The sequence below is a fragment of the Salmo salar genome, chromosome ssa07 (assembly GCF_905237065.1).
Source record: "Salmo salar chromosome ssa07, Ssal_v3.1, whole genome shotgun sequence".
Taxonomy (NCBI): domain Eukaryota; kingdom Metazoa; phylum Chordata; class Actinopteri; order Salmoniformes; family Salmonidae; genus Salmo; species Salmo salar.
This window is the reverse complement of record NC_059448.1, coordinates 23,418,537-23,433,501: the sequence shown is the minus strand read 5'-3', so window position 1 is coordinate 23,433,501 and position 14,965 is coordinate 23,418,537. Positions and strand designations below refer to the sequence as shown.

Genomic DNA, 14,965 nt, shown 5'->3' with positions numbered 1-14,965 from the left:
GCAGCTCTAGCAGGGCAAAAATTTGACAAACTGACTGTTGGAAAGGTGGCATCCTATGACGTTGCCACATTGAACGTCACTGAGCTCTTCAGTAGAGCCATTCTACTGCTAATGTTTGTCTATGGAGATTGCATGGCGGTGTGCTCGATTTTATACACCTGTCAGCAACGGGTGTGGCTGAAATAGCCAAATCCACTCATTTGAAGGGGTGTCCACATACTTTTGTATATACTGTAGAGTGTACCATTTTCTACCTCTTTCTCTACTTTTATCCGATGTAAAAAACACAAATTTTATATATATATATATATATATTTTTTTTTTACCAGTTAAAAACAAATTCTTATTTACAATGACGGCCTACCCCGGCCAAACCCGGACGACGCTGGGCCAAATGTGAGCCGCCCTATGGGACTCCCAATCACGGCCGGATGTGATACAGCCTGGATGGCTACATTAGTTCATGTCGAAGAACATGGATCAGTAGCCTCGGCTAGATCTAATAGATGTATGATATTTTACATGAACTCTGACATGGTTGATCTGTTGTTATTGTCTTAGAATACAGTTTATTTTCTGATTTCTTCCCCTATAATCAAAAGATGTTATACCTACAGCCCAGTGCGATGTTATTATTTGTATGTAAACATCTTTATTTAGGGAACAATTTCAAAAAATGGCATTCATCGAGTTAATCGCACAGAAAACCATGCAATTAACTCAATGAATTGTTGTAATCATTTTGACAACCCTAGTAGGTGTTCAAAAATGTATTTTCCCGTGGCACAGCGCCACAGCTAAAAGAATGCAGCAGAAACACTGGTGCGTTCGTTCCTAATTCATGTCTGTGTGTCATCGTCACGTAGAGTAAAATCCATATCCTGTAACATCAGATTTGTGAGACGCAGCGTAGCGGAGACAGTAAATGCAATATCCACCAGATTGATTTGATGATATGCATCTATATCTATCCTTCAGTGCCACGGGAACTCAATCTCATCTGATGATTGCTTCGCTCTCAACATAAAAGAAACGTCTATATTTCATTAACGCGCCAGTGATAATTCTACAACATATTCTTTAGAAACCACCAGGCATTGCGAGCGAACAGTGTTGAATATATACCTACTGCCAGCGCAATTCATTAAACTGACACACTTATATGGCATATGAATATCTTGTTCATTTAGTTAACAGACACAGTGGGCAAGTAGGTTTTTCAGACATGGTGAAATAGTAGATATTACAGTACTATCTTGTAGTATCATAGTTCGGGCCAGGAGTTTTTCAAGGGCTTCCTGTGAGCTAAGCAGGACAAACTCTAGGCCCTATGGTCAGGAAATACTCTGCAGGCAGTCAGAAGCAACATTAAGGTCTGAAACGGTCATTAACATAGTATTATTACCTTATTACCTGTCACTTCCTCCCTCCATTCCTCCCTCCCTCCATTCCTCCCTCCAATCCTCCCTCCCTCCATTCCTCCCTCCCTCCCTCCATTCCTCCCTCCCTCCCTCCATTCCTCCCTCCCTCCATTCCTCCCTCCCTCCCTCCATCCCTCCCTCCATTCCTCCCTCCCTCCATGCCACCATTCCTCCCTCCATTCCTCCCTCCCTCCATGCCACCATTCCTCCCTCCCTCTGTACTTTATTACCTTGCAGTTGTTGAATCCCTCTCCGAACAGGGTGATCTCAGCGATGAGGGTGGAGTCTGGTACCACCATGGAGATAGGCCTGAACATGGACTTCAAGTTGTCAGGCAGCTCCGTACGACCGGCATAGCCTGGAGATGGAGAGAACACATACTAACACATGATCTCTCTCTCCTCTATCCCCCTCTCTCTGTCTCCCCTTTCACTCTTTCTTCCCCTCTCTTTCCCCTTCTCTCTAACACACACTAAATCCGTTTTAGAAATGTGACAGTGATTCTAACTTGAAGTAAGCTAGGCTTTAGTGAACTAACACTCACACTTGACTCTTTCTCCCCTTACTAGTTCTGATAGCTACTTTACTGAGGAAAAATGTACTTACTCTGACTGTGATAAGGGGTTGTCCCACCTAGCTATCTTAAGATGAATGCACTAACTGGAAGTCCCTCTGGATAAGAGCATCTGATAAATTACTAAAATGTCAATTCTGAATCCTGAATGGATATGAATGAGACATTTCTCAATACTATAGTTTCCTGTATGCACAGATATGTGAAATGACTGTACCAGGGTTCATGGTGATGAAGATACCACAGGACCAGACCAGGCGGATCTCTCGTCCTTCAAAGATGAAGCTGGTGGCTCCAGCAGACAGAGCAGACAGGATGGACAGGATCTGCTGAGCCACCACTGACAACACCTCAATGTTGATACGGTTAAACTCATCAAAACAGCCCCACGCACCCGTCTAGAGGAACACACATATGATTTTAGCCGGGCATTATTTTCAACACACTATGTGTTACCTGAAAGGTCAATTGTGTTGCTGTACAACACTGACTTAAGTGCATAACCCATTCAAGACTGTCAATGGATATGCAATGCCTAAGATGAAGTACGCTGGCAGTTTATCAGACACAGATTAAGCCTAGTTCTTCACTCAGAGGGAAACCATCTTAATAACATAAGGGTGCATCTCTTTCTTCACGGTCCAGTACCTGAGCCAGTCCAGAGTACATACGTCCCATGGACTTGAAGTCCATTCCATCGGAGCAGTTGACCACGATCACGTACATGCCCATAGCCTTGCCCAGGTCCTTGACCGTCTCAGTCTTCCCTGTCCCTGCTGGACCTTTAGGAGAGCCCCCCCGGTGGAGGTGGAGGGCTGTGGTCAGGGTCATATAACACCTGGAAGATGAGAGAGGGAGAGAGATAGGGGGGGAAAGAAAGAAAAGCGCTGTGCATTGCAGCTTCTTCAAGGTGCTGGAATTTGGCAGAGACAAATGAAATATAGTGCACTTTAGCAATAAGGCCTGAGGAGGTGTGGTACATGGTCAATATACCACGGCTAAGGCCTGTTCTTATGCACGACGCAACAACACAAACCCCCGAGGTGACTTATTGCGATTATGAACTGGTTACCAATGTAATTAGAGCAGTAAAAAGACATGTTTGTCATACCCATGGTATACGGTCTGATATACCACAGCTGTCAGCCAATCAGCATTAAGCACTCAAACCACCCAGTTTATAATATAATATAAACCTCCAGCCGTTTCATATATTTGATCTCTTCCAGAGCTAGCACACCTGATTCAACTTGTCAACTAATCATCAAGCCTTAATTATTACATTTTGATATACTTTTTTCGCAAATATTTTCTTACTTTAACGAAAAACTTTGCATTGTTGGTTAAGGGCTTGTCAGTAAGCATTTCACAGTGAGGTCTACACCTGCTGTATTCAGCGCATGTGACAAATCAAATTTGATTCATTTCGGGAAATGAGGTGAGATAGTTCAAGGCTGCAGCAAAATTGTGAATCGTCCCCGAGGAGAGGATGAAAACCACTGATACAGGGAATAGCTAGTGTGAACTCCGAGATGTGGCCACGATCTCTTTACTGTGAGGTCCTGGGTTGATGCTAGTGTTTACCTGTCAGTGAGTGGGGTGATGACCAGTCGTCCAGAGTTACCCAGGTACTCATAGCTGTACTGGAAGTGTGTGTTGGTCTGCCTGATGATACAGTCATCCACTTCCTATGAACAGAGAGAGAAAAAAACATTTAGGATGAAACTTGAGCTACCTCTTCACTTTCAACCCTCTTCCTGCTTTCTGTTCTACCTCCTCTCACCCCTCTCCGTACCGTCCCCCAGTAGAGGAGCTGGCAGAGACAGTTGAAGGCCCCTTACTCCTCTTCTCAACCCCCTGTCCTAACCTCCTCCTTACCTCCCCCTCTCCTTCTCCTCTCATCACCTCCCTCTCCCCCCCTCCTCACCCCCCATCTCACCTCCTCCTGACCTCCTCCTCTCCTCACCTCCTCCTCTCCCCCCTCTCCTCACCTCCCCTTTCCTCCCCCGTAGCTCGCAGCAGAGGCCCTTACTCCTCTTCCATCCCCCTCTCCTCACCTTCTCCTGACCTCCCCCTCTCCTCACCTCCTCCTTTCCTCCCCCTCTCCGTACCTTCTCCTTTCCTCCCCCTCTCCTCACCTTCTCCTTTCCTCCGCCTCTCCGTACCTTCTCTTTTCCTCCCCCTCTCCTCACCTTCTCCTTTCCTCCCCCTCTCCGCACCTTCTCCTTTCCTCCCCCTCTCCGTACCTTCTCTTTTCCTCCCCCTCTCCTCACCTTCTCCTTTCCTCCCCCTCTCCTCACCTTCTCCTTTCCTCCCCCTCTCCGTACCTTCTCTTTTCCTCCCCCTCTCCTCACCTTCTCTTTTCCTCCCCCCTCTCCGTACCTTCTCTTTTCCTCCCCCTCTCCGTACCTTCTCTTTTCCTCCCCCTCTCCTCACCTTCTCTTTTCCTCCCCCTCTCCGTACCTTCTCTTTTCCTCCCCCTCTCCGTACCTTCTCTTTTCCTCCCCCTCTCCGTACCTTCTCCCAGTAGAGACGGAGCTGGCAGAGCCAGTCGAAGGCGTTGACGTCGTTGCAGCCCGTCTTAGCCAGCTTGTCGATGACGTCGCGGTCGTGCACCTCCACGGTGACCAGCGCAACGATCTTCAGCCGCAGGATCTTAGACAGGTTCCCCCGGATGGCGTCAGAGTAACGGTGCAGCATGGACACCTGGCGGGCAGGGACAAACGGTAAAAGGTTAAAGAGTCCAACAGGCGCTAGTGTAATTGTGCATCAGGTCCCTGGTTAATTCTCGGTGGAGGGACGGTTCCTCATCACTCATGGTGTTGGAGGCTACTTTGAGCAGTGGAGTTTCACCACTCATAATGTCTTATTGATAACAGAGTGCTGCCCTTCTCTCTCTCTCTCTCTCTCTCTCTCTCTCTCTCTCTCTCTCTCTAACCTGTTTCTTCTTCAAGGACTTGAGGGCAGACTTGTCGGCCCTCTCCTTGCCGGTGATCAGAGACTTGGTGACGTCAGCGGTCCACTGGATCTGACTGGCTGTGATCAGCATCTGGATGGGAGGGACACTGCAATGGAGTTCAAAGTTCAAAACTTTGGTGTCCATTTTAGGTGGACATTTGTTTATGACGTCCATTTTGTAGCATCAGAAGGCACAGAGAGAGACAATGAGAGTGTTCGATAAGGACTGACATTCACAGTGAGGGATGGAGGATAAACATTTGAGCACAGAGAGAGAGAGAGAGAGAGAGAGAGAGACCTGTCCAGGCCAGTCTTTGACCCATTTGTCTCTCTTCCCAGTCATCTTCTTCAGGGCCAGGCGACAATTCTTCAGAGAGTCCTTCAATGTCCAGCGCATGGTCCTCTCCACGTCACACAGCCAGGCCTGCACACACACACACACACACACACACACACACACACACACACACACACACACACACACACACACACACACACACACACACACACACACACACACACACACATCAGAAAAACACACATTGACAGAGGCAGTAAGAATAAGACAATACAAATACCAAAATGCATGACTCTTGTGGTTATTAAGTTTGAGTGAATAGCCAGTATCAGTTCATGAATAGACTGTAGGTGTGCAGGTAGCAGGTGAGAGAGTGTTGGAACCTCCACAGGGCCCTCCAGCAGCACAGGGTGGATGAACTCCACAAACTCTCCCTCCGCTGAGAACATCCCGCTGGCCTCAGACTTAGCACTGCTGATCCCAACCTAGACCACACACACACACACACACACACACACACACACACACACACACACACACACCTATTGGCGTATGGGCTAAGCACTGGGTACTTACTTTATTGTGTTCTTGTTATTTCGTATTTGTATATCTTGTTTATTTTTGTTCTACCTTGTTATTTCTAGTATTGTATTGTTATTGATTACTGCATTGTTGGGGTTAGAGCTAGCAAGAAAGGCATTTCACTGTACTTCTGCATGTAACATTAAAACATTAAAACGAAGAAACACAGACACACACAGTCAGACAAGGACACCTGGATAGTGTGTGTGTGTGTGTGTGTGTGTGTGTGTGTGTGTGTGTGTGTGTGTGTGTGTGTGTGTGTGTGTGTGTGCGTACACGCGTGTGTGCACCTCTCCCTACGTGACCTTGTCTGTATGCCTACCTTTCCCATGCGAAGGCTCTTGATGTTGTCGAAGCACTTCTTGAGGTGCGGCTGCACAGCCTCGGGGTGGCGTGACTGGCCCAGGATCTCCAGCAGGTCGTCGTTGGACAGGAAGTAGAAGCGAGGGAAGATCTGGCGCTTGGTCTCCAGGTACATGTCCAGAGACTTCTGGATCTCCTCCAGCTTGTTGTTCATCTCAGACAGCTTCTCCGGCAGGCCTGGGGGAAGGAGAAAGAATTATATGAGGGAGTTGCCTTCCATTTGTTTCCGTTTACACCATCGGTGACTGTGCAGTTTTTGGTTTTTGTTCCAGCCCAGCACTAGCACACCAAATGGCCCAGGGGTGTGAAGGTGAACGGAAAGGCACTGGAGCAACGAACCGCCCTTGCCGCCTCTGCCTTTCCGGTTCCCCTCTCTCCACTGGGATTCTCTGCCTCTAACCCTATTATGGAGGCTGAGTCACTGGCTTACTGGTGCTTTTCCATGCCGTCCATAGGAGGGGTGCGTCACTTGAGTGGGTTGAGTCACTGACGTGATCTTTCCTGTCCGGGTTGGCGCTCCCCTTGGGTTCGTGCCGTGGGGGAGGTCTTCGTGGGCTATACTCGGCCTTGTCTCAGGGTAGTAAGTTGGTGGTTGAAGATATCCCTCTAGTGGTGTGGGGGCTGTGCTTTGGCAAAGTGTGTGGGGTTATATCGCTGCCTGTTTGGCCCTGTCCGTGGGTATCATCAGACAGGGCCACAGTGTCTCCTGACCCCTCCTGTCTCAGCCTCCAGTATTTATGCTGCAGTAGTTTGTGTCGGGGCGCTAGGGTGTCTAATCTTACAATGGTGTGTTACAAAACATCCTTCCCCCTTTCTGTACCTGGGTGGTGTGTGTGTGTGTGTGTGTGTGTGTGTGTGTGTGTGTGTGTGTGTGTGTGTGTGTGTGTGTGTGTGTGTGTGTGTGTGTGTGTGTGTGTGTGCGTGCGTGCGTGCGTGCGTGCGTGCGTGCGTGCGTACCCGGGTGGTGTGTTCCCCTCAGGGCGTTGTTGTCCTTGTTCAGTCGATCCATGATGGTCTTCCAGCTGCTGTTGATGTCATCAAACTCTGTGGACTCTCTTGGAAGCTGCTTACGGATGTCCTCGCCCAGGAAGATGTTCTAGAGAAGAGAGTGATGAAAGAGAGAGAGAGAGAGAGAGAGAGAAGAAAGATTTAAAAAAAACAGATAAGAGAAAGCCGAGGGAAGAGAGACAGCGAAAGAGAGAAAGAAAGAGCGAGAGAGAAAAACAATAGACGAGAGAGGAAACAGACCAGACAAAACAGAGAGAAGAGAGGAAACGTGTTACAGGTGTGTTTATACCCGGCAGTAGACACTAGATGTTGCTAAAACACTCTACCACTCTGTTTAGACAGCTGATCAGAGCTAAACGAACAAACACGTTTTATGTTGTACTCCATGTGTTTTACGTTGTACTCCATGTGTTTTACGTTGTACTCCATGTGTTTTACGTTGTACTCCATGTGTTTTACGTTGTACTCCATGTGTTTTACGTTGTACTCAGGATTTAGGCGTGAGAGAACTGCGAATGTTGGTGAGTTGATGTGAAAGGTTGTTTGTTTATAGAAGAGCATACAACTTAAATGAAGGCCTACACTGTTCCTCTGTTATGCTCCTGACCCCTGAGTACACCCAAGATCTGTCAGGGTGTAAGAATGGAAGATAACGTGTGAGGAGAGAGAGAGAGAGAGCGAGAGAGAGAGAGAGAGAGAGAGAGAGAGAGAGAGAGAGAGAGCGAGAGAGGGAGAGAGAGAGAATAGGGGTTCTATGCGTGCATGACAGTGTGACTGTGTGTGTAGTCTACCTCCAGGTACATCCACTGCCTCTGGACAGTGAGGATCACCTCTATGACCTCCAGCACCAGAGAGAGGCAGCGTTCCCAGCGGTCCACTTCCTTCTCAAAGGCCCTGACGAACCTGGACGCCTTCATGGTGGAGAGGGTCACCTGGTTGTCCTCCAGGGTCTGGAACACTTCCTCTGTACCCCTGGAGGGTTTAGGAGACACCGGGTCAGATGGAACAAGGTCCACATGTATTATAATGGCTGGACCCATTGAAATACATGTCGTTTGAAATATGCAGAGTTTGACCGATGACTTAAACCCTTCTCAAAGATAAAAGAGCAGCATTTGACATTTTCAGAGAACAAAAAAGGTATATATATATTTAGCGTTTTTTTCAAACATACTATACCTGCATACATATGACGAATATTCAAACACATATTACTAGGGAGAATACGTTTCTGTCCTCCAGTCTGTTTCTGAGTCTCCAGTCTGAGTAGGGATATAACAGTGCTGTGTAGCTACTGTACTCTGAACAGCTATTATCACTGACACACACACACACACACACACACACACACACACACACACACACACACACACACACACACACGTGCACACGCACATTCTCTCTACACCTAAGAAAGAACACAGTGAGGGGCTAAGGGACGGTGGAGTGGGTGGTTGGGGTGCAGGTAGGTAAGGCAGGGAACAGCCCTCACAACAGCAGAATAGACCTTTCCTCTACCTCACTAGCTGAACCTCTCTAAAATATTACAACAAAGAAAACAGAGTGGTGAGGAGCTGAGGGACTGAGGAGGGTATGATGGGGGGGGCTGGGGTTGAAGAGGGGGGCCGAGGTAACCAGAGCTTTCAGAAACAGAAATAAAGGGTACAAAGTAAGAAGCTGTGGTCTCCGCCGCCCCCCCGCCTAGCGTGCCTTGTAACCATGGCAGCAGCCTCGTGCGGCACTGCAGCCGTCGCCATGCCAACGGCGGCGGCAGCCTTCTGCGGGGATCAGACGCGGTGGGTGACACCTGACGCATACACACACAGACACAAACATGCAGACACACACGTACACACACCTGCAAACCCACAAACCCACGGCTGACACACACACACACACACACACACACACACACACACACACACACACACACACACACACACACACACACACACACACACAGAGAGATCATGGCTTCAGCAGGTGTGCAGAGAGGCAACTTTTCTTTAATTTCATCAGACGTGGTGTGTTCTGAGCACACTGTGTATTAGACACACATACAGCGACACACAAGCGCGCCCATACCACTGTTGTCCACGTATTAATAACCAGTCCTCCAATGTCAATTTGAGCTCTCGAGGACTGTGGTGCAGAGAGAGACAGGGCCATGCAGAGAGGAGAGGAGAGAGAGGGCCTTAATGTATTCAGAACTGAATCCTGACACCACAGGAACTACAGGTTCAACTACCTACAATACCAGACTGGGTGGTTTGGGGGTTGTCAGCATAGAGAATAGCCTACCTGTTGTTTCACCACATTAGGTGGGAGAGATAGGATAGGATTCAAATAGTGTTCTAAATGAGAGAGAGAGAGAGAGAGAGAGAGAGAGAGAGAGAGAGAGATGAGATGGGTTCTTGAGGGAAGGGCAATGAAAGGAGGAGGCTAGGTTATCCGCATGCTCCTTCAGCTAGGGACACACACACACACCGCTGAGAGCGCACACACACACACACACACACACACATGGCGCATAGGGCATACACTGCTCAGAGCACACACACAATGCTTAAATGCACATACACACAATCACTCAAAGCACAGGTACACACTGTTAGTGACTAATCACACACTCCATAACGTACACTGAGATTAGGAACAGCTAATTTGTCCCCTCCCCCCGCTCAATTCATTGGGGCATGGACTCTACAAGGTGTCGAAAGCGTTTCACAGGGATGTTGGCCCATACTACCACTTACACATTCAAGACCCTATGTTCACTCTGCTCTGCTTGTAATGCCACACACACACACACACACACACACACTAACTCATCATGTACATTCATACAACTGTCAACTGACCCAAAAAATACAAAGACAAACACACGCATGACACGCACACTGAGCCGACACACACACATCACTATGTCTCCATCAACTGCTGAAGCAATATACGCTGACCACAAACTCACTTACCAACAACACTCGCCACACATGCTTCACTTGATCTATCCATCCGCCACACACAGACAAACACACACACACACCAGCCACACATGTAATACATGCTGAAGGATCTGGTGTTACCCAGCAGAGCTAGAGGAGGAATGCCCAGAGGGCCGAGCTCAGGGCTAGTGCCCAGAGAGCTGCCTGCCTGAATGGCTGAATGGAGCCCAGAGACAGAGCTGTGGGGAGGCGTGTGTGTGTGTGTGTGTGTGTGTGTGTGTGTGTGTGTGTGTGTGTGTGTGTGTGTGTCTGATTACTGTACAGACAGGCAAATAGCCATTACTGCCATGCTGTTTACTGTATACTGTAGCTACGGTATACGTGTGTGTGCATTTTGCTTTGATGATATTTCACGAGGGCTGTGGAATATCCGTTGGTGATGTGTGTGTGTTTGTGTGCAGGGCTCGACATTAACGCTTGTCTTCTTGTCCGGGACAAGTAAACCAAAATTGTCAGACAAGAAGAATATAGGTTTGAGTTGTCTGAAAGGACAAGTTTAAAAAATGTAATCCAACAACAATCCCAATATCAAACAATTAGTCAGATCATAATTGGATCAGAGGCCAACATTGTAATAATATTCAAATCTATTTTTCATGTACTTAAATAAAAAAGCCGACATGTCAAAGTGTATGTGATATGCATATTGGTTACAACCTCATGTCCAAACCTATGCTGACATGAGGGAGGCGGCAGAAAATGTAGCCAAACTTTCATGAGACTGTTAATTACAAAAATATAGGCTAAACACCAGTCATGTTTGACAAATACAATGAAGGATAATTAACATTAACGTCTAAAGGCTCGATTCTGTCAACATATCCGAGGCACGGTTTGTTCAGATTAAATGGTCACCAGAGAGTGAAGGACAGTGCATGTCACGCACCGCACCCAACTTGAATATGAGTGGAGGAGGTCAGCATTTTGAAACTATTTAACCATAAACTTAACTGTTTCAAACCTGGATATTTTATGTAATTGTATGAAGCAGGTCTTACCTTGTTTCAAAGTAGCCTAGCCTAAAATACGACCATAAAAATGTTGAGGGAATTATTTTATAAACACTTAAAATTCCAATTTATGTTCTATTGGTTTTCACATATTTTTTTTTTTGAATTGTCCAGCAGCCAAAGGCATGATCGTAGTCATATAAGTAACCCATGCTAGTTGTTGCATCTTTAGATCTCCCCTCTTTCTTAATTTCAAATTGATATTTTCATCTCTGTCAAATAGGGATGGGAAGTTTGTCTCTTTTTATTGACTCATTCAGTAAAAAGAACGACTCTTTCGACTTATTTCTTTCATTTGAGTCAGTATAGCCACAGACTTGTAAACTTGTGTCGTGTGCTTAAAAAACAACGTACATATGTTGATTGCTAGGCATACAAATAAGATTATTTCTTGATGCATTTGAAACAAAGTCTAGTTGTGGCTGCAAATGGACTAGATTGTGAACGACTCTTGGTGGAATGCATTGCTTTACTGCCGTGAAAGGTGATAAACACAATATCATTCTCGAACTGCATCCCCCCCAAACAATTCGTTCTCGAGTTTGAGTTTGTTGAGCAGAGCCTGTGTATGTTTTGGTTCTACAAAGCAGTGTCCATTACAACATTCAATAATCAATTATTTTAATTAATTCTTGCACCATGTGATCAATTATCAGTTCTAAACATGTATTTTTCTTCTCTATGCTCATTATCTATTTTCCTGCGCACATACGACAGTTGGTGGTCGTCTCTGGAGTCGCTAAACCGGAGGAGCGTGTATTAATCCTGCTGTAGATCTCATTGCTGCCAGCACTAGCAGGTCAAACGAACGACTAAAATGAACGAGTCACTGTTAAGGGCTTGTAAAGTAAGCATTTCAATGTAAGGTCAACACCTGTTGTATTCGGCGGATGTGACAAATACAATCTGATTTGATTTGACAGACAAATCAGAACTCACGAGTCCGTAAAAAGAGCCGTTCAAAAACAACAAATCGCGAACGGCACACTACTACTGTCACGACTTCCCCCGAAGTCGGTCCCTCTCCTTGTTCGGGCGGCGTTCGGAGGTCGACATCACCGGCCTTCTAGCTTCTAGCCGATCCACTTTTAATTTTCCATTTGTTTTGTCTTTGTTTTACACACCCGGTTTCACTTCCCCAATTACTTGTTCATTATTTAACTGTCAGGGACTTCTTCATCGTCAGACGATATAGCGAAATCATCGTCAGAAAAAGAGGACCAATATGCAGCAGAGTTGAGATAGTTCATTTTGAACATTTAATAAACTCAAAAATGAACTCACGATTACTAGACAGTCCTGTTAGGCTCACACACGCTAAACAAGAAACAATCTCCCACAAATACACAGACAAACACACCCAACTAATATAGGACTTCCAATCAAAGGCCACACCACACAGCTGCCTTCAATTGGAAGTCCACCCCAATTAACCAAACATAGACATACAACCAGCTAGATCAACATAGAAATACGTAAACAAGGAACAGTGCCCAAAAACCCCGGAATACTTAAATCAAATGCCCTTTTAGAAAAAACACCACCCCGAACCACATAAACCAAATACCCTCTGCCACGTCCTGACCAAACTACAATAACAATTAACCCTTATACTGGCCAGGACGTGACATTAACCCTCTGTTCCCCCATGTTTTTTTGGGAGTGATTGTTTGTATGTATACGGTCCGTTATTGTGGGCTAGTTTATTGTGTTGTATTTATTGATTCCTTGAGTAAATGACGTTCCTTACTCATTTCTGCTGTCCTGCGCCTGACTCCTCCACACCAGCTACACACAGGCCGATTACAACTACTGTAACATGAAACCGCTCATGCATGTGATGCGCTTTTGAGAACTGTGTTTTGCCGCTAATTGCATTTTGTAACATTCTTGTGCTCATTGTTGAAATAAAACTGTATCAACATTTTAAGCTAAACAGTCTGATCTGTTCCATCAGCCTCATTGGGGTAAAAAAAATTATAATCTGTACAGTGGTTGTATGAATTTTGGATCTGTCATCCCAGAACTGTAACAGAGTCCTATTTTTCATCGTCCCTGGGACAACGGGACGACCTTAATTTTGAGCCCTGGAGCAAATTATTTTATAAATGCATAAAACGTGTTTGGTCCAAATTGCAATGTTCCAATATTTTATAGGTTACCAAGGGTGGCCAATCATCCTCCAGGAGACAGGCATGAATATGCAAAGAAGCCATCAGGCAGAGTGTAGCCTACATCTTTGTCTGATTCTCTATGTTAATTTTTATTTGTTTTGTTTTGTAAAATGGTTCCTTGCGTCATACAATGGGGGGACGACGACAAGTGACTTGAGTTTTGGACAAGTAAAAAACCTGTCCTCACACTAAAAGAAACATGGCAGGTTTCTTGCAGTGTGAGGAACAGGTGAGAGACAAGCAGAGGGAGCTGACAAAAGTCTCCTGCATCGACTGTATTACTGCGGACCTCCTCTGAGACCCAACACACACACAAACAAAGGGGCAACAGCATACAGAAACACACGCACTCACATAGACACACACACTCAACTTCCACTATGTTCTCCAAAAATGCCAGGCTGCCCTCAGTTAGAAATATGTTTCAGATAATTGGGACCATATCTGGAAACAACAGTGAGTTCTTTGTGTTTTATGTCTCTGTGAAGCTAGTGAAGCCAACTGTATTTGTCTGAATCTAAAACACCTTGTGAATACGGGTGTATATTTTATTATCTCTACTGTACATGAGTATTGTGCATTTACCTGAGTGAGCATATCTGCACTGTATGTGTGTGTGTGTGTGTGCGTGTGTGTGTATGTTTGATTGAATGTTTGTTTGTGTGTGTAGCAACCCTAGGCCTCTTTCATTGCCCCCCCCTGCACCCCTTCCTCTCCACTGGATTGAAACTATGAAGGGTTTATCATGGAGCAATGAACTCCACATCCCTGCTTTTTCCCCCACACCCGATGTTTACTGCAGAGCAGGCAGTGATCGACTGACTCTGGTGCAGCCTTAGCGTAGCCTTACCTTTTAAATCTTTCCCCCATCCACATTTGACTGCCTGTGCCTTAGCGTTAGCCTAGCGTAACCGAGCTTTTGTAGCGCTAGCCTTAGCATAGCCTCCCTAGCTGACTGATTGTGCCTTAGCGTAGTGTTCGCCTCCTAGCCTTTCCCCCCTCACTAGCCGATCTGCGTAGCTGGCCGGGGATGCTAATTGATTTGGGCTGGAGGTCTAACTCTAATCTGCAGCAGATGGCCAAGGCATTCCTGCATTCTCCAGCAGTCAGCCAAGATCTGCCCAAGGTAATGAAATCCAGGAGAGCGGCTCTCTCTCACACACACACACACGCACACACGCGCACACACACACACACACACACACACACACACACACACACACACACACACACACACACACACACACACACACACACACACACACACACACACACACACACACACACACACACACACACACACACACACACACACACACCTATTGGCGTATGGGCTAAGCACTGGGTGGCAGTGTTGGGCTGTGCCAGCCATGCGGGGGAGCACTTTGCACTAAAGACATCATAAAGACACAAATCAATGGCCATCATTTGGAGAGAGGGTAGACCTGGGCTGAAATCATTTTCAGAGGTCTTGTGCGGCATTGCAGAGTAAACAGTGTGAGCACTAAATTACACAGAGGGGAGGCTGGAGAGTGGTGTGTGGGGGTCTGTGTGTGTGAGGGGGAGAGAGAG

The 14,965-nt window shown here is 46.4% G+C and overlaps 1 protein-coding gene across 1 annotated transcript in view; it reads right to left on the bottom strand.

Moving 5' to 3' along the window:
- Positions 1-14,965, bottom strand: part of dnah2 (dynein, axonemal, heavy chain 2) — a 208,258-nt gene that overhangs the window by 99,232 nt on the left and 94,061 nt on the right. Inside the window, 11 exon segments of the mRNA XM_014206991.2 lie at positions 1,652-1,779; positions 2,213-2,393; positions 2,644-2,833; positions 3,580-3,683; positions 4,513-4,701; positions 4,934-5,044; positions 5,252-5,377; positions 5,635-5,736; positions 6,156-6,373; positions 7,154-7,292; positions 7,996-8,176. Coding sequence (XP_014062466.2) covers positions 1,652-1,779; positions 2,213-2,393; positions 2,644-2,833; positions 3,580-3,683; positions 4,513-4,701; positions 4,934-5,044; positions 5,252-5,377; positions 5,635-5,736; positions 6,156-6,373; positions 7,154-7,292; positions 7,996-8,176 — 1,669 coding nt within the window.